The sequence below is a fragment of the Hypomesus transpacificus genome, chromosome 9 (genome assembly GCF_021917145.1).
Source record: "Hypomesus transpacificus isolate Combined female chromosome 9, fHypTra1, whole genome shotgun sequence".
NCBI lineage: Eukaryota > Metazoa > Chordata > Actinopteri > Osmeriformes > Osmeridae > Hypomesus > Hypomesus transpacificus.
The window spans coordinates 12580489-12601077 of record NC_061068.1 but is presented as its reverse complement, the minus strand read 5'-3'; the positions used below and the strand labels follow the sequence as shown (position 1 = coordinate 12601077).

At 45.1% G+C, this 20589-nt stretch overlaps 2 protein-coding genes across 2 annotated transcripts; one reads left to right on the top strand and one right to left on the bottom strand.

Moving 5' to 3' along the window:
• The first annotated feature begins 590 nt into the window (after positions 1 to 590).
• On the top strand, positions 591 to 11068 carry lactbl1b (lactamase, beta-like 1b). The gene is made up of 7 exons (XM_047026303.1): positions 591 to 623; positions 2925 to 3099; positions 4291 to 4397; positions 6137 to 6294; positions 8060 to 8307; positions 9646 to 9751; positions 10090 to 11068. Exons 1-7 carry the CDS (start codon positions 603 to 605, stop codon positions 11066 to 11068), a joined length of 1794 nt encoding a protein of 597 aa, XP_046882259.1. The 5' UTR covers positions 591 to 602.
• A 2116-nt stretch (positions 11069 to 13184) lies between these two features.
• Positions 13185 to 15802, bottom strand: nmur3 (neuromedin U receptor 3). The gene is made up of 2 exons (XM_047026664.1): positions 14950 to 15802; positions 13185 to 13938 (listed from the first exon to the last, which is right to left on the bottom strand). The coding sequence occupies exons 1-2, from the start codon at positions 15800 to 15802 to the stop codon at positions 13523 to 13525; spliced, it is 1269 nt and encodes a 422-aa protein (XP_046882620.1). The 3' UTR covers positions 13185 to 13522.
• Positions 15803 to 20589: the final 4787 nt, after the last annotated feature.

The following is a 20589-nucleotide window of genomic DNA, read 5'->3' as shown; positions in this document are numbered from 1 at the left end:
CACTTTTCACCGATGAACCATTGGGCTTTAGTCAACTGGAATGTGCTGATGAACTTAATCTGCAATTACAATGACCAGTGCCCATAAGGACATTTAAAAAAACCTGATAACGAATTAACCCTTCGGAACACTTGTTCTTCTGATTGCTTAATACGATGAAGTATTCTTTGTTCACATTCTTTGTATTCTTTGTTGCGTTTATTTGAGCATATTGTGTTTGAAAACATAAATATGTCATTTTTATATCAATTTGTGTATTGTCTTTGTACGCAATGCTGAATTTCTTCATACAAGACACATGTTTCAATGTGACAGTCTGGTCATGTAAATGTAAGATATACAGATATGTAGCAACAGCATCTCACACGTACGATAGCTGTGGTGTTTTTGTGTACTAAGCTCCTGTGTGACTCCTGTGTGACATATATAAATATATATATGCGCAAATCTAAAGTTCAAATGAGTCTACCAAGGTAATGTCTGTGAGCTCCAACATGAGAAGCAGAAAGCTAACAGCTAACAGAATCTCCTGGCTTCTTCTCCGTCTCCAGGGACCATCAGCGATGGGGAAGACAAGCAGCAAGGTCCTGAGAGAAACCTCCATGGACGGGGTTCAGGCGCAGGTAACAAAAACACACACGCACACACACAAACATTCCGACACACACACACACCGGCACTACACACGTTCAAGCATGCACACGCATGCACACATATGACATACACACACAGACACACTTCATATGCAGCACCCACCAAACACACGCACCTGCTCTGCCCCCACACACAGAGACAGACTTGGTGGGAGTCAGGGGTCATGTGTGTGTGTTTGTGTGTGTGTCTGTGTGTGTGTGCTGCACGGTGCTTATCTGAGGCTGCTCAGATGGGAAGGCAGGAAGGCAGTAGCCCCTGCTCTGATCCTGAGCTCTCGGCTGATTACGCAAGCAGGATCAAGCCTCGCCTGCGACGGACACAAGTTATTTCCACAGTAACGCAGCATCATTAGGCTCTCAAACGGAAGAGGACAGATCGCTCTGCTAGGGTGGACCACTGCTATACATGTTGGGATACATTTGGACACATGGTTGAAAAAATTGTTGGAATGGTCATTAAAATACATTGTGCAATTACAATTATGGTTTGGAGTAGTATTTTAATCTAATGAAGGGTTTTGTAATAAAATGCTGCTTTTGTTAGTTTGGTGTTTCTCTAGTTCTGGCAAGAACATGAGTCTGCATCTCTTTCCAGAGTTTAACATTCTTTTTTATATACAAGAACTTAATATCATCTTGGTTGAATCACCAGGGATAGTGAAATTACTACACATATTGTTTTCAAAACTTTTCAAAAGCTGTTTAGAACTATATGATAATCAGGTCCACCTGATCACCTCCTCTGATGCAAATGTGGCAAACTTGGTTTGTCTCAGGTCTAATACCTGTTGTCCCATGTGAGATAACAGTGTCTAAGAAGCTCTCTCTATCTTTTTTTCTTTCTCTGTCTCTCTCTCTCTCTCTCTCTCTTTTTCTATCTATCTCACTCTCTCTCTGTCTCTCTCTCTCCATCTCTTTCTCTCTCTCTCTCTCTCTCTCTCTCTCTCTCTCTCTCTCTCTCTCTCTCTCTTTTTCTATCTATCTCACTCTCTCTCTGTCTCTCTCTCTCCATCTCTTTTTGTATCTCTCTCTCTCTCTCTCTCTCTCTCTCTCTCTCTCTCTCTCTCTCTTTTTCTATCTATCTCACTCTCTCTCTGTCTCTCTCTCTCCATCTATTTTTCTCTCTCTCTCTCTGTCTCTCTCTGTCTCTCTCTCCCTCTCTCTCTGTGTCTGTAATCCTGGGATCCAATCTACTGTTCTAACTCAGACTCCACACCCTTTGGTCCACTAGCTCCCAGACCTCACCGCCAGGTCCAGACACAGTATAGGATTTACAGTGTACCGGGGGCTGAAACTACACTAAACAACACGACGCAAACTCCACAGAGTTAGGGTTATAGTTTTTACAATAACGTTCACATTTTGCATGTCCGGTGACTCTATGGGAAAGAGAGAGAGACAAGACTCGGTGAGTGTACCTAGACCCACTGGAGCGTTCTAACTCTATTTGAACACGGTCATTACCCATGTGGATCTCCGTGTCAACTCGTGTCTTCTTTCCCCCAGTGTCCTTAGAGAGGGGCGGGTGAATGCCAGGCACGCCAAACTTGGTGGCCAGCCGTGTTCCGGCAGAGGGAACAAGGGACTGAAGTGAATTGATTGTCGGGGGGGATTACAGATTAAGAATACCCCCCTCCCGCTCAGCTGGGTTTTAGTGGAGTAAATCTAGGGATTATGATGTCAGAGGCCCGTGGTTTGCCTGAGAGGAAATTGAATTGTCAGAGAGGAGTTCTGATGTTCAGGATTATGGCACGGCCAGCGGGGAGATAGGAAGCTGGCTTCACCATGTTGGAACCACACCTCAGATCTGTCAACCCGTCATGGGTGACCGTCACCCTCCACAGGACTGGCGTTTAGGAGTCTCCTGGGCGAGAGGCTGAGTGGAGGGTTCAGAGAATGATTTGGTGACAGAAGGGGATTGCTGACTCTCCCCCCCCCCCCCCCCCCCCCCCCCCCTACACCTCCCCCCCACCCCAGCGTGTAAAGCAGCCAGATGGTGAGTACTGTACTGTAGGACATGCTAAACCAGACATATACAGGGAAAGACTCCTGTCATGTTTGTACCAGTAGACCTACTGTATCCCGACATAGCTGGTGAGATAGCTGCGTGCTTCCTGACAGAACAGTGATGTGATCCTATTGGACTCCTTGGCACATCCCTAACTCTGGAAGTGTGTGTGTGTGTGTGTGTGTGGTGTGGTTGGGTGGGTGAACGGTCACGCATGTGGATGTGTTTGTGTGTGTGTCTTTGTCTTTGTGTGTGTGGCCCAGCCTGCCCCTGCCGTTGCTGCTGCTGCCGCCGCCGCCGTGACTGCAGAGGGGCAGACCAAGCCGAGGAGGATGCAGGTGAAGTGGACCCAACTGGGCATGGTGTTCTTCCTGCTCCTCTCCCTCGTCATGACGGGGTGTTTCCTCTGGCAGTACCAGCTGCCAAAGCTGCCGGCAGGTAACACCTAACCTTCCTCTCTTCAAGCTGGAAATCAAAAGGAATGTCATTTGGTTCGTTGGGGCCAAAGAGAAGGATGTGAGACAGACAAAAAACGATTAACGTTCAATGGGAATGTGATTTCATGTTGTGGTTATCAGGTTACATCAGGTAATCGTGATTGCCAGGATTACAAACTTTGACTTTGAGGTAATATTGTTTTCATTTGTAAGTGTGGATAGTGGTGTACAGTACCATGCCTATAGTAACTGCTTCACAATAACTAAGAGAGTCAAGCTCTCTTTGTAGCTAAATCTTTTTTCTCTCTTCTGAGCCAAAAGAGGTCAGACAAGTGCTTTGTCTGCGGTTGTCACGGGTGCCTTTGTGAAATCCAATTATTTTTGAAGGTGGGAAATGGATTAGAATTCTAAAGACAGTCAGTCAGCCTGGTCATCATAAGACTGCACAGTGGATGTAAAGGTGTAAAGCCGTATTTGCAGGACCTTTGGGATAGCTGGCATAACTGGTCTCCTACTTCAGTTGTCTTCTTTGTGATTGGCTATTCTTGAAAATCTGAGGGATAATGTATGTGTGACATATAAGCTATGCACACTTGTTAGTTATGTCATAACTAACAAGTTATGACTTGTTAGTTAAGCCCTTGTTAGTTAAGCCCTGTTTTAGGAATTGTAGAGTTGTCTCCTCTGAATCTTTCCAACAGTACAATCCATACTTCTTCATGTGGTGTGCCAAATTGCATTTTACAGTCAGGGAAATTACATAGATTTGCAGTATAGATTGAGATGTAATGGCTACAAGGGTCCCCAGTGTGCTGAATTATATTTCAACCCTCAGTCAAATGGATGTTCATATTAATTTACCCTCAGCTGTGCGACAACAATCGTTCAGGCAGGACAGCCTCCATGAAAGACAAGACACAATTGTCCTGAGAAAGACAGTCTCCTTGTCACACCACTCATGCTTTGTTGAAAATGCACTTGATGTGATTCAAGTGGGAATTTCAATAACCATATTTGATGTTGTGTTTCCTTCCACCTGCTGTCTCTCCCTCTCTCTTATCGCCCCCTTTTCCCTCTCTTTTTCTCTCTCCTCTCCTCTCTCTCTTTCCATTTTTCTCTCTCTTTTCGTCTTTCTGTTTCTCTCTCTATCCTCCCTCTCCACCGTTCTCTTTTCCCTCCCTGCTGTTGTCAGATGAAGGGATGGGTGGGAACTCTAAAGCAGAGAGGATGTGTCCCCGCTTTCCCCAGGCCCTCCCTCTTGAACACCCTATCCCCAGCCTGAAGGAAGCCCTGGAGAAGGTACGAGGAGATACGACTTCCCCCCTCCACACACACACACACACACACACACATACAGACACATCTGCACAATTACAAGTGCACATACAGACACACACACAACTAGTTATGTACAGTCAGCACTAAAACATGCAAAAAAAAATAGTCCACACCTATACAGGTAACGTAAAACACACACACACACACACTATACACACACACATCTAAAACTTGACGTCTTAAGGTTCCTTATGATGCCCCTGTTGTCAGGGTAAAAGCTCTTAGCGATCTGCAGGAAAGCCTTGCATGTCCACTAAGAACAGGAGAGAGCTGGGGGGATTATGCTCTACTCTGTACTGCATTGATCTCAGTGAGGGATCCCAGTGGGGGATTTACAGTCATACTACATGTAGAAAAGCAGGCTTGATGAAGGAAGTGTGTCCCTCTCCTCAAAGCCTGTGATTCGGTCTCCTGTACACGCAGTAGGTACCTCGGCTAGACAATGACTTGAAAATGAGAACAGGGTGTCTTGATGGAGAACCCCGGCGGCGTCTATAAATTGTGAGTCTGTGATTTATCTGACAGCTTTGCAATTTTCATGGTCTGCCACACAACATACCTTGTCCATGGGTTCTACCTTCCTGTTAAGAAATCTAATGGTTGATTAAAGGCCTTGAAGTCACTTCCTGACATAAATAAATCCTAAGATTTCACGTTCATGTACTGAATCCAGTTAGATGTTGTTTTTTCTCTTTTCTGAGACTGTTGCTGGGCAGAAATTACATACCTTCAGCCAGTCAACCTCTTTACAAACAAATGTTAAATACATAAAAATTCTTCACAAACATTTCCATTAGGATCCCAAAGTTTTCTTGCACCCTCTTGTCTGTGTGCTCCTTGCTAAGGAAGAATTCGAGTGGCACTGTGTAGATCTGAATAGTCAAGGGATATGGTTTTAATACAATTTATTAGACTATACAATTACATAAACAAAGCTTTGCTGATCAGTCTCAACGAAGGAGGTGCCATCCACACAGGTCGTTCGCAGGAGTGATGGCCAACCATCACACATGCACTGCCTTATATAAACTTAAGATCAAATGGCATTCTATAAGATCAATCAATCAATGTAGCAAACTCTGTGATTGGCTAACTCAACTTAGTGACAGTTTGAAACAATACATCTCCGGTGTGTCCCAAAGTTCTTTGATGTCACAGCTCTCTCCAGAGCAGTAGATAATAAAGCCACAGGGGTTGACCAGTCAAATGGTCAACTGTCCTTTGTGTGACCATCTTCAAACAATACTTTTAATTAACACAAACAATGAAACAGGACACAGTCCTTCTAGCCAAAGTTCAGAGCAACTGTCTCATTTACCCCTTACAGTAACCAGAGGACAGGAGGCCATAAAAAATGCTTCACCCATCCCCCAGGGCAAGCTTCCCACAGAGCCATCAGCACCTCACATTCCTTTGAACTCAACTTAATTAGTTTCCCTTCCTGTCTCTTACCAATGAACATAGAAGATTATAGATTTCATACACATACATCTATGCATATGACCAAAATTTCCATTACATCCTTTGTTGGTGATATTAAGTTTTCAAAAAACATATTCAAAAAGGGTGGATGTTCTCTCATTTACGATGACATTTAAGAGGAAAACATTATATCACTGATGCCGAGTAAACGCTGTTGTTGTTGTTGTCATGGCGCATGTAGATTGTCACATGGTCATTGATGTCATGACATCCTCCAGGTGGACACCCTACTGCGCCAGACCCTGAACCCTGTGAGCATGCCGTCCCTGTCGGCCATCGTCATCTTCAACGACACCGTCCTCTGGACAGGGAACTTTGGCAAGAAAAACAACAGCGACCCCCTGTCGGCACCACCCAACGAGTACACCATCTACAGGTGGGCTGCTGCAGGGTGTTGGGGAGGTGGAGGTGGTGTTGGCGAAGGTGGAGGTGGAGGGGGTGTTGGGGGAGGTGGAGGTGGAGGGGGTGGTGGGGGAGGTGAAGGTGGTGGTAGAAGTGATGAAATTTGTGCAGATATTTGTGCAGAAGGTAAATATGGTGGAGATGATGAAAGCTGTAATAGCTGTACCGGTAGTAGTTTGGCAAAGTAAAAGTCAGGTCTAGAATTGTCCACACCGAATGCAAAAAGTGTACAATTGTAGTCCACAAAAGTGTTTGCGTCAAAGCCTGGGAAATCTGTGTTGAAGAGTGAAAAGGTCAACCTTGGGTATGTTCTGAAATCTATGAAGCCTTTCTTAAATGCATTGGAGAAAGTCTGAAGTGCTTTGAAGTGTTTCATGGGTGAGGCGTTGGCCTCTTCATGTCAAGCAGTTCCCCCATGTTTGGGCTGAACTATTTGCAGAAACGTTATGAAAGAAGCAGAAAAGCGCCCACTTCTTTCTGCTTTACTAATTTCGCAAGCAGCAACCAAAGAGTTTATATTTTTGTATAAAGGAAGTTTGCTCTTGCGTCGATCAAGCTGGCTCAGTTACGGCTCAGTGGATACATTCAGCGCTTGTGAATGTGCCTTTAGTTGCAGATGCTTCTCTGCACTTAAAATAGGTGAGAACATGACACTTCAACCAACCGTCCTCTCGAGTCCTACTGCTTCTGTCCTGCACCCCAGTCAGAGTCTCACTCAGAGCCTCACTCAGAGCCTCACTCAGAGCCTCACTCAGGGCCTCACTCAGAGCCTCACTCAGAGCCTCACTCAGGACCTCACTCAGGGCCTCACTCAGAGCCTCACTCAGAGCTTCACTCAGGGCCTCACTCAGGGCCTCACTCAGAGCCTCACTCAGAGCCTCACTCAGAGCCTCACTCAGGGCCTCACTCAGAGCCTCACTCAGAGCCTCACTCAGGGCCTCACTCAGGGCCTCACTCAGAGCCTCACTCAGGGCCTCACTCAGAGCCTCACTCAGGGCCTCACTCAGAGCCTCACTCAGGGCCTCACTCAGGGCCATGCACCCGGCACTTAAGGATTAAGTGTGTGAAAGTGGGGATAAACAGAATACGAATGAATGTAAAAAAATATCCAACAAAGTTTCTGCGACACCCTGCAATATATGACTTTGCGTTGAGGATATAAAGTACTGTTGTCAAAATCCTTGTACATTAAGATTAGGCATGATTTGTGAGGCCTGTTGAATACTCTAAAGATTTTGGCTTTTCGCTAATTTGATTCTACAATCATTAAACATGCAAAATAAATCTGTTAAATCATTGTTGAGCCCTCTTACAATAGCAAATGAATGAGCTTTTTTTCGGGTGCGTGAATCTTCATAACACCCAAGTCTTCCACTATCTGAGACCCGTGTTTCCTCTTGAAGAGAGATGAGCATGACTGGAGAGGGATAAACTATAGAAGAGGACTGGGGAGAGAAGTTTCGGACACAACCTCTTCCTCCACTATAAAGAACCTAATGAGTTCTTCCTTTCATTTGGATTCCAAATAGAACCTTTTCCTTTCTGAAAAGGAGGATGTATAGAGGGACATTTGACTGCAAATCAAGACATTCAACCCCCCACACACACACCTCCACCTCACTTCGCTTTTGCATCTACGGAATGAACAAACTGTTTGCAGAGGGTTCTTCCATGTTTGCATACAGCTCTACACAGCACTCGGTTTCACAAACAATGGATATGTTGGTCGTGCCCTCCAGGATTGCCAGCCTGTCGAAGATCTTCCCCACACTGATGCTGTACCGGCTTTGGGAGGACGGCAAGGTGGGCTCCCTGGACGACCCCCTGGAGAAGTACGTGGATAACTTCACCATCAAGAACCCCCTGGGCAGGACGCGAGACTCGGAGCTCAAGTATGTGACGGACGGCTTGATCTTCCTGGACAGCGGGGAGGTCCAGATACGCTCCTCGTCAGTCACCCTCCGCAGGATGGCCAGCCAGCTCTCAGGTCAGACACATAGATTATCCTCCACATTTAGCCTCACAATTACAGGTAAGCAAGCAAGAAAGAATGCAAGAAAGACTGAAAGAAAGAAAGAAAGAAAGAAAGAAAGAAAGAGAAAGAATGACTAATTATGTGATCTATCAGAGATTTGATTTGACATTCCAGACACACAGACAGATCTTGCCACTAACTACTATAGTACTGTACACTTGAAGTCTTGTATGCTACACTTAACCTAATAATGCACTAAGGATCAAAGGGTCTGCTAAATAAATAAATATTAATAAAAAAAAAACACTAGGTTCCAGCCCAGGATGCACTCTGTTTTAAGCTCCAGAATTTGCCTCTATGTTGAGGTAACTAGCGGTTGTTTCATGTATTGCTAGACATCCACATGAATCTACTGTAGGTAGTAGCATCAGTCAGGCCCACAGTATATATACCAACATACTGTGGAGCTAACTGCTAATTGCTTAAACAAACAATATATCTAAAGCAGTGGTCTCCAACTCTATTCCTGGAGAGTTACCTTCCTTTGGGTTTTCACTTCCACACAAATCTAGCAACTCTGATTCTAATAATCAGCTGGTTCATGAGTTCAATCGTGTTAACAACAACTAGGGTTAGAGAAAAAACTTAAAGGGAGTTAACTGTCCAGGGAGAGAGTTTAGGTGGTTTAGTCCAGTGGAAAAACCAACTGCTGCAAAAAAGGCATTCACATGCGTCACAGGGTTTCACTTCAAACACCCGAGAGCAAACACACACGGGTCCTCCAGTAAGATCTCTCCTCAGATAGACAGCCTGTCATCTGAGGTGTGATCTTCAGAGAAACAGTGCAGATTATCACCCCATAAATATGCTCACCTTCGGAAACAGCTCCAGAAATGAGTCAGGATTACAGTAACAGGGACAATGAGTCATGGCTATTCTTGGGTGAGATCACAATTTAAGTAGAAATAAGGTGATAAACCCAGAGAAAGCAGCTGTTGGAGAATGTGTTAAGGGATAATTGACAGAATGAGAGTGTCTTATGTATTTTCACGTGATGTGTACTGTGGATCATTTTGAGCTGTGATGACAAACAGATGTTAGCAATTCTTTCAAAAAAAAACATTTTGTTCCCAATGATTTTCCAAAAGGAGATACATTTGTAGGACTGTTTAAATCCAACATCTGGTTTCATCCCACCCTGAATACTAATGAATTAACTTGATATGCAAAAAACACCTCTGTAACCAGCCTTGTAGCCGTTCTTTGCAGTAAATAAGTCATTTTATTTGCAGTCCAAAGCTGGAATAGATCAATGCCAACTGGTGTTCCCTTATCGTGTTGAAACTCCAGGTTTGCCCAGAAGACTGAGAGCCACAAACCTGCTGTGGAAGGGGAAGACCCAGGCTGCTGTTAACCTCCTACACGATGATGTCCTAGTGGCAGACCCTGGGACCAAGTGAGAATCCTCATTCTCTACATTCTATCATCATTTCCCTGATAGCTTCCCACATTAGTGTTTATATTATGCATGGAAGCAAACCATGGTTATTTTAAGTATTTCATTTGTGCAGCATCAATCTTTCATAGATGAAGCAATCTCGATTGGGCAAAACGTGCTTTGGGAGCATCTGGAGAACCAATTCCCAAATTATGTACTCAGTTACATTTTTTAAGGAATATTTGAATGTATATTATGCATTATTGGCACATTCCCATACCCTCATTTGAATGCAAATACGTTATTAAGCTACTTCATTTCATCAGTTTACGTTGATGCCTTCCTCCATCCAACAGGTGCCACTACAGCAACCTGGCCTTCTCGCTGCTGGCTCACGTCTTGGCTGAGAAGGTGGTGGGCCTGGACTACCAGCGTTGGATCACAGACAACATCCTGGACAGGCTGGGCATGGAAGACACAGGCTTCGACATCACCCCCGGCATCCAGAGCCAGATGGCCGTGGGGGTGTACTCCAGCGGCCTTCCGGCCCCTCTCTACGACCTGGGCTGGTACCGTCCATCGGGGCAGATGTTCTCCACAGCGGCGGACCTGGCGAAGCTGGCCATGATGCTGCTGGGGGCCTACCATCGCAAGCTGCTGGAGCCCGACACCCTGAAGATCATGCTGACGCCTCTCTTCCGCTGCGACAAGGACTACTTCGCCAACCGCACCGGCACGCCCTGGGAGGTGAACGAGCAGCTGGGTTACGAGGTCGTACGCAAGGATGGAGACCTGGACGGCTACTCCGCCACCTTCTCCCTGGTGCCCCGTCTCAAGCTGGGCCTGGTGGTCCTGATGGCTGGGTCCAGGCCCCAGGACCAGGACGTGGTGTCCAAGGCCTACAGCCACATCATCCCAGCCATGGAGAAGGCCTTCCGCGAGTCCAAGAAGATCATCACCCCTCCCCCAAGCTCAGACCCGTACGTCGGCTTCTTCACCTACGGCAACATCACCTTTTACGAGATCAAAGCCGGGGCAGACGGGGTTCTGATCATGCAGCAGTTTGGGCCCCAGATTGAGGACCTGATCCCGGAGAGGTACCGGACCATAAAGCTCAACTACCTGGTGGAGAGGGTGTTCAGGGTGGTGTTTGAGAAGGAGTATCCCTGCGTGCTACGGGTCAGCACCGCCTCAGTGTCTCTCGAGGCCCAGGATGGACAGCTCTTTAACTTCTACGTGTTCGATAAACGGGGTCTCTCCCCCGGCTTCGACGCGCCAGGCCTGAACACGTACAACGTTGTCAGGATAGCTCGGAGACCAACCTTCTCGAACTGAATCGAGCTGATTGGGTTTACTGGAAGCATGCTTGTTATCTGGGCCTGTTGAAGACCTGGGGATAGTAACTGTAAAAACATGCATTGAGCTTGTCAGGTGCTGACTGGCTGTGCACAGATCTGTGGTGGATTCAGGATGAAGAGGATAACTTGTTTATTCATTTGGATGAACTCTTGTTGACAGCCCATATCAATATCACCATATATGTTGACTCTTTTTATACAGTCTCTGGCCTGACCTACACAATGTTTTGACTGCGTTCTGCATTCGTTTGCTGCATAAGTTTTACTTCCAAATTTAAGAGTATACAACTATGGCAAGGCAATCTGCACTGTGTTCATCAATCCCATTCCTCAAGTCTCGTTACTGTAACTAACATGATCCTAAGCGTTTGCATTTATTTATATTTTTGCTGACTTTATGTACAAATAAGTTTCCTATTTACCATTGGAAATAATGTGTTGTAGCAATCCAGGGGACTTGAAGGCCCGATTCACAATAAATAAGGACTTAAAAGCAGAACGAGAGGTCAGTCTTTTTCCAGCCGGTCTCTTTGCTGAACAACGCTCCTCCAGGGTTGTCTCTCTGGTCCTTTATTCCTCCCCTTTTTCCTCTATGCGGCCTCGGATTGGCTCCCTTCATGCCCACCCTTGATGGGCTGCAGGTGTGCGCAGTGCCATGTGCCAAGTGGCTGCAGTACTTCATCATGCAGATAGACTCCTTCAATCACCTCCCCTAATCTAAGCCTATGGACCCGCCCTCTGTGCCGGATTGGCTGGTCGGTTTCCCCTGGTTTGCTACAGTGTGAACATCAACAAATCTATTGGTTGCATTCATTTACATTTTGGACATTGACGTTCATAAAGCACATTAAATGTGTTCACGCCAAACACACAAGTTTGTAAATAGCGAAATACCATAATAATGCACCCTGGCAGCAAAAGCTGCAACTTCAACCCTGTAACGTATGTGAGAAAGGTAAAAAAAAATAATAATTCGACATTTGTCCAAATCTGCACTCAAAAGCAGGGATCAGGGGCATGAAGATATTTGGTCCCCCTTTGGTCATCCCTCTGTAATCTCATAAACTGGCTCCTGTTTCAACTGTCGTCTCTGGCCTTGATATGAAGAGTAAATATGTAGTGGTTGTTTAAGTTGAAAGACATGTTCACTACCTGACAGACATCCAGTGGTGCAGAGGGACGCATTCGAAAGATGATTTGTGATATTCCTCTTTGCATATCCCGCAAAACAACCTCATTGGGTTTGATTTTCCAGGTTTTGGGAAGGGAGCGGGAAATCTAATTTGTTTAGTATTCAGAGTGTTCTTGATTATCAACAGTTGACAGACGCTACCAGCTTTATTTCGTTTTCATGTTGACTCATCTAAATCCTATCTACGTACATTTGTGTCTGTGGCAGCTGCAAACTGGATTGAAGAGGTAAACAAGAAGCACTCCATGGAAAAGAGTCAGTTAGGAATGAGCACAAGTTAAGTCTTCAATGTATGGTCACATTAAATGCATGGATGATTACAATGAAGACAGCAAGAGTATTGCAATGTGTATTCAGCATGAGTATTATGTTATTCTGTTTTCTGGCACTGCACAATCACAATCATGGTGGTCCTTGAAAATTACTAAATATACCAAACCCATTTGAATAATTCTAACAGAGAAAGCTTGAGAGAAATTGGCAGATATTCCAGATAATTGTGAATTATACATTCGATCTGTTATTTTAACATGATTTTCCAAATACATCACTTACTGTGAGTCACATAAAACAAACATTTGAAAATAAAGATCATATAATCAATAACCAACACCTTTCCTACATCTTTTTTTACCTGCGATTTTGTCCAAGCATGGTATTTCAGAAAAGGAAATCCACAAATCTGTTTATTGATTGGCTAGTCATTCAAATGGAACATACACATTAAATTGTTTAGTAGTAAAAACTCTGAGCGCAAAGTTTGGGGACCCTTTAAGGCACAGGGTATAAAGCGCACAGGAAATGGTCAGCAATCACTAGATCGTCCTCCAATCATAAGGTGAAGTGCTCACTCTGTGCACCAGCCACATGCGGTGCTAATCTAGCAACAAAGAAAGCCCACCAGGCCAAGCTACCTAAAAACCCAAGCTTCTGCTTTACTGGAGCGCATGATGCCAGCGTGCCTCCAAAGTTCTCCTCCAGAGTGGCTCAACCCTCGAGTGTTACCCCCAGCCACCAAACCACTTCCCTTCCCTGCCATGTTCACCACATGTACCGTCGGTATGTTCATGTCCACAACATACCCCATGTACGATTCGTTTTAGAAAGCAGTAAATGGACTGCATTCATACGGCGCGTTTTCTACCTTAGCGGCACTCAAAGCGCTTTACATTTTTGCCTCTCTTTCACCAATTCATACTCACACTCATACATACCGACGACGGCCATCGGGGGGCAACTTTAGAAAGCAGTGCAGTCCTGCTCCTTGAACATGGCTGCTGTGGTGTCTACACACACGGCCACCGTTGGAGAAAGCAGAGGGATGAAAGAGGATGAGTCTTGAGTCTTGACCCGGCGTCTAGGGACCACGCCAGGGGGTTCTTGGATCTTGGCAAAGGGCGGGGTCTCCCCCCCCGGGGTGCCCTCCTCCACCTGAGTGCAGACGAGCTCACGGAAACACTCCCGGAAGCGCGTGGAGAGCAGGTTGTAGATGACGGGGTTGACGGCGGAGCTGAGGTAGAACATGATGCCGGACAGGATGTGGACGCACTCGTAGACGCCGTGCAGGAAGTCGGTCCACCTGCTGATGGAACTCCAGAGGAGGCGCTCGATGTGGAAGGGAGCCCAGCAGAGGCCGAACACAATCACGACCACCGCTGCAGAGCGAGGGAGGGGGGGGAGGAGGGGAAAGGAGGAGGTAAGGAGGGAGAGGAGGATGCAGGGAAAGAGGGAATGATGGGGGTGGGGGTCATAGAGGGTATAATAAGAAAAATTATTCAACTTAAAGAGGGATAAATCTTCATCATTTAAGTGCTGGGCATGGTGTGTCCATTAATCTCCAGTTAATTTCACAGTAAGAACATTGAAAAGTGGTGTAGTGCCTCTTGGCCTACTATTTGCAAAAAAGAAGGGGTGGTGTGGGGGGTAAAAATAACAAATGATCTGTTTAAACTCTCCCATAAACACAATTCAATTATCTGTAATTGCTGGTGATATAACAAACGTGTTCACTGACCAAGCAGACCTGGATAGTGTTCAAGAGATTAAGAAGATCCTTGAGTCCGAAAGCCAAGAGGATGTATCATCCGTAAGAGGCACATCTCTGAATACCAATTTTGTTGTCTAAGAGGCTGGGAGATGTGGGCACATAATGACATATCCTCCATTCATCACGTCCTCGGGCATGTCTGAGCATTTATGTGTCTGGATGTAGCTTAGTGGTAAAGCATTTGACTACGGGTCAACATGTTGCAGGATCAATCCCCCCTCCCCGTTTTGGATTTAAACCTGCTTTGTATAAAAGCATGTGCTAAAGGAATATATTTGATGAATTTGTCAGCGTACATGTGACCTAGTTTAAAAGCACATATGCCAAGCCATGTTTCCTGGTGGGCTTTCAAACTGGTGATATCACATCAAACTTCTCAGCCTCAAATGTAATAGGTGTGTTAACAGCCAACACTATAAACGGAGCAGAAAAACCCAAAAACTCATGTCCATGCAGAAACTCATGTCCATGCAGAAATTCATGCCCATGCAGAAACTCACGTCCATGCAAAAACTCATATCCATGCAGAAACTCATATCCATGCAGAAAAAAGGAGGTGCTAACGACAGAACACGGCTTCTGTGAAACACGGCCGGAGCTGAGGACAAACTGGACTCACACAGCATCTTGGTGACTTGCCTCCTCCGTCCGCTGTCCTCGTGGATCTTCCACTTGGTCTGGGAGTTTCCCTTCCCCCGGGGCTGGCTGTCCTCCCTGCCCAGCCTGAAGCCCATGATCAGGTACAGCACGCTGATCAGCGTCATGGGCAGGAAATAGAAACACACCATGGTCACCTGGACGACCACGTTGTACATCCAGAGGGGCTTGAGCACGGTGCAGATGGCCGACTCGTCCACCTTCTCGGGCAGGTCCAGGTAGTAGATGCCGTGGAGGAGAGTGTTGGGAACGGCGCAGGAGAGAGACACCACCCACACGGCGGTGATGACGCGCCTGGCGTGCGTGTTGGTGGAGAGGTAGCGCGTCTTCAGCGGGTGAATCACCGCCATGTAGCGCTCCACGCTCAGGGCCGTCACGTTGAGGATGGAGGCAAAGCACACCGTCTCAAACAGGAAGGTCTTGAAGTAACAGCCGCCCTCGCCGAAGGGGAAGGGGTAGTTCTGCCACAGGTCGTAGATCTCCAGGGGCATCCCGAATAGGAGCACCATGAGGTCGGCCACCGCCAGGCTGAACAGATACAGGTTGGTGGTGCTGCGCATCTTCTTGTGTTTGACTATCACCGTGCAGGTGAGCAGGTTGCCTGACAAGCCGGTGAGGAAGATGAGGACGTAGACCAGCGTGATGGCGAGGACGAAAGGGGAGCGTTTGGGCCCCAGGATGTCCAGTAGGAGGTCTTCGATGGACTGGACCCCCGTGCTGTTGCTTGTGAGGTTGAGGAACGTTGTGAGGTTGGGGGATTGGCTTTTCAATTCTGAGAGGTTTGAGAACTCGTCTTCCAGACAGCACCCGTCCATCTCAGAAAGGGAAGCTGGTCAGTGAGAGGAGGAGAAGAGGAGTTGGAGAGGCTAATAAGTGTTCTACCATTCTTAGGGGAATGAGGAAGCAAAGACAAGTGTGTCATGACAGTCATTTTTCTCAAGTCAACAATCATCGAGTAGTCTGGGCCTGTTCCTAGGAGAGTTTGGGGAGTAAGAGAGATTTGCATTTGGAGTCGGAGGTTAAAATGCAGTCATTTCAAAATCATCCTGATGAATTGTGATAGTAAATCGACTGTGAGTAAAATCGTTTGACTTTCCTGACTTTAGACAATCAACACATGTTGATTTCGGTGTCGGATGTTTTCCGGGCACAGAAAATACATGGAATCCATTTCAGCCCTCCTTAACCCATGAAGATGTATTCTGCTATACATTTTTATCCGTTTATATGAACACTAGTGTTTTGAGCATTAACAACACCTGCAGCAAATACCTATACTGTAACTTCAGACGGAGATGTGTATGTGTGTGTATGGTTGGGGAGGGGGGATTGTGTGTGTTGTGATGAGCATAAGTCATGAACCCTTTGAAAAATTCAAGGAAACACACATATAATAAATCATCGTGTCTGAAAGGGTAATGTTATTCTATAAAACAGTGCAATACAGTACTATATGACATCAACTCACTGATCTGACTCAGCCTTTAAGGCATAGCCACTGTATGATGAGCTGTGGATCAGCCTTTAAGGCATAGCCACTGTATGATGAGCTGTGGATCAGCCTTTAAGGCATAGCCACTGTATGATGAGCTGTGAATCAGCCTTTAAGGCATAGCCACTGTATGATGAGCTGTGGATCAGCCTTTAAGGCACAGCCACTCTATGATGGACTGTGGATGTGTCACGCTTCTGTAGGTACAGTCACATCACTGCGCCAGGTCTGTTACCGTAAAAACTGAGCAATGTTATTTGAGAAAGCCCAATTTCCAAGCCCAATCACATTAAGCAATGTGTGATAACAGCCAATGTGCATTTATCTTTAGTTTTGTGCAAGGAGGGTGCATATAATCAGACATAATATAAAACATAAAATCTGCTATTTTGAATGCTTCCCGCTGCGGTTGGGACTTAATTAAATAAAAATTTACCACAAAGACGACAAAGCCATCTAAATCTTTCTTTTTTAGGAACAATTCATCAAACAAAATACTCTTAACTCAGTTTTCTGATGGAAATAGTTTGTTGTTATAAGCTGTAATAAATATTACCATAGAGAAAATATAGAGAAACATCTGATGCGATATAATTAAGAAATGCTATCTTACTAAGACAAGGTGTGGTTGGATTACATAATTAATTGGCAAGAATAGCCTACTCACCTTGTTAATACAAGTTCAGCTCAGGGTATCACCCTGGGAATCGTGGGAAGAGATACATAATAATCCTGTCTAAATGGCAAAACAAGCGTCTTACCAAAGGCGATGAACGTCGGACACAAAACCACACCTGGAGGCACAAAAGCGTCAGTAGTGTTGATACGCTCACACCGTCTGCCTCCAATTTACCTGCAGCTGAGCGCACTAGTGACTCGGGGAGAGAGAGAGAGAAAGTGAGAGAGAACGCGCGAGAGAGAGCGAGAGAGAGCGAGAGAGAGCGAGAGAGAGCGAGAGAGAGCGAGAGAGAGCGAGAGAGAGCGAGAGCGAGCAAGTGAGAGCGAGCAAGTGAGAGCGAGCAAGTGAGAACGAGCAAGTGAGAGAGAGAGAAAGAGAGAGAGAGAGAGAGAGAGAGAGAGAGAGAGAGAGAGAGATGTTTGCTTTACATCATTAAGCCAATTACGATTTTTCTTTTACTGATGTTTTCAATAAAAGTGTTACCCTTTTTTTAAATAGTAGGCTACATCAAATGGACATTTGAATTTCCAATTTCCAGTAGGAAACATGTCACAGTGCTCGAGGCACCAAAGTTCTTTTGTGAATTTGAATTGCTCGTTTTGAAGATGGTTAGGTGAAATTAGGTATACCTAAAGATTTTGAAAAAATTTGTACGCAAGTCCAACGCCTGATGTTGTGTGACGTGTGAAGCATATTCATTTAGTATTCACCTGTTACTGCATGCTGAAAGAATCGATGAAACACTATAATTTGAGAAGTGGAATGCGGGATGAAAACATGTTACCTTGCAGACTACATTTATTTATTATGTTTACACTATAGCCCACTATCAAGACTCAGCGTTAACGTCCAATGAAAGCCACAGGTGCAAACGCTTCATTTGTGAGTCATTTCATTCATTCTCGCTTTGATCAAATGTTGAATGCCTTTATACGTTACATTTATTCAGTTGCTGCAGAGTACATTATTTTATAACAAACTAATAATTCAGCCAACAGAAGAGGTCCCTCTACACACTGCTTCACAGCATTCTCAGTTTCAAGTATGTCGTATGTGGGCTATGAGGTGAAAGAAGGAACCCCACCATGCAGCTGTACCCACATGGACACTTTGATGATTTTACTGTTAGTTGATCTAATTTGCTTGAAGGTTGCCAGTAGTTATACATTGTTTTAGTATACCTCAAACACCTGTGATTTGCTTGATGCTAAATCATGTAGGTAGGATTTGGAAAATAATAAGTAACTTTCTGGTATGAAAAGGAATGTTATTCCTTTTCAGCTTCAAAGGTTTTACATGTGGTATTGAAGTTGTGTAAATTGCCAAAGTTAATTCCTTGTCATGCCAAGGTTAATTCCTTGTCTGTCAAACTTTAATGGTGATTACGTAAAACCCCTCTCTGATTCTGATTTTAAAGAGTATTGTACACAGAGTCCTTAAGAGTTTTTAAGATAATTGTAACAGCTTCATTGTGAGTGTAAAACCAAAAGGTTGATTTAGTTTTGAGTTACTATTTTCTGAATTACTCAATTCCCCAACAGACAAGACCAGACTTGTCTGAGACATGAAATGAACTGGTGCTATCCATTCTGAGTAGTATGGGAATTCCATCTGCACTCGGGTAATTATTTTGTTGTGAAATGCACATATTACTCAGTCCAAAAATATTTTACGTGGTTTGTGTTTCGTTTGTCTTTACATAGATGTGTAGTACTTTCTAATATTCATTGTTCCCTAGCAGATGGCATAATATCTTACAATACCCATTGATACCTTCTACTGGACTCATCAGTTGCTATGTGACTGCATGTAATGGAAATTCAATGTTATTGAAAAAAGCACCACTCCCATCAAATGATTTACATTTGATATTCACTAAGCCGACACATTGATCCAAAGCGATGTGTACATTCACCTGCACTTTAACGTGAATGTGCTGTAGGTCATGACTCGGAAATCTGAATCCTCACAGTTTTCCAGTGGTCTGCACCATGGAACACTCTGTACTGACAGTGTCCTAGCCTCGCACACATTTCCCATGGTCCAATTTTGTCGTAGTATCACACACCTCATTCCCATCTGCCAGTCACAACACGTAACTGAGACCAGTAAAGGTGACCAATAGTTTCCCCATTGGAAGTGGTGTGTTTCTCCTCTTGCATTCCACACCATCTCCTCCTCTGTGCTCCAACTTCTCCAAGTTTCTGCAATCCTGATAATCAGCCACACTGATGAAGGGTCACTATTAATAGTCCACGCATTTCCACACTCCCTGGTTTCCTTCACCCCTTGTCACCCATCAGATATTTACTATTATTGATAGTGATGGGGGGGGGGGGGGAAGGGAGTGATGTTAAAAAGGCTTGAAGAGCTGCCACAGTCACCTGCCTGGAAGCATTCTCCATTCATTCCATTTCAGTTTGTCAGTCACTTATGTTGTTCCTTTCAGTAAAACACGTAAATGTACAGTATTCAGTTTTTGGTCTTTGATCTTGGGAACTGTATGTACTGCAGGGCTTGACCAACAGAGGGCAGAGTGTGTCTAGTTAAAGTCAGTTCCAACTCGATGTCCCCACCAGGGAGAGAACCTGTGTGACAGAGCTGCAAGACATGGCGACGCGTGTGATCCGTGTACAACACTGTTCGGTGTGGTGTCCAACCCATAGCAGTGTCATCATGGGTAAACAGAGTCATGGCTAACACGAACCCCTTTTCTCATGAACACACAGCGCTTTATCGGAGTACTTTCCTTTCTCCGTCGACCACAGATGCCGTATCAGCAGCATTTCTATTGTCAAGCATAACCACATTGTCAGTTGCCATGACTCTATCCTCTCAGATCATTTTCACCCACAGCACGTCAGGAACTGGACTAGCAGCGGCACACTCTCCACTGTGGGGAAGGTACATTTGGAGCAGAAGTGGAGGGAGAATGATCCTTGTAGATGTTTGCAGGCCTGCTCGTGCCGTGCAGCCCTGCAGGCGTGGAAATCCACTACAAATGTTGGTGTCTGTGAACGTCGAATTGCAACATTTTGCATGATTCTATCTTGTGTCTCAATGTGGCCAGTTAGGGTTTGCGAAAGCCTCAAAAGAAAGGACATTTACATCACCACCACATTCCTTCCTCTATCGATGCAAAGACACAGTGTTTTTGGATGTTTGACGTCATGGTTGTCGTCCTGTAACGGTTGTTTTTCTACTTCTGCCTTTGGGCTCTGAAACACATTGTATTCATCTGTAACAGACTGCTCCATGTCGTTTGACTTTATTACTTTTTATAGGATTTTGTGAGGCCAAAGCATATTTCAAGTGGAGGTAAAGTACTGTACATCTGTTAAGCCTAATTGTTGTAGATCTGACTAGATAATGCTAGAGTGCTTCCACTCAGTCTGAGGCAGAGACATCTGCAACAGCGGGAGAGTCTGTCA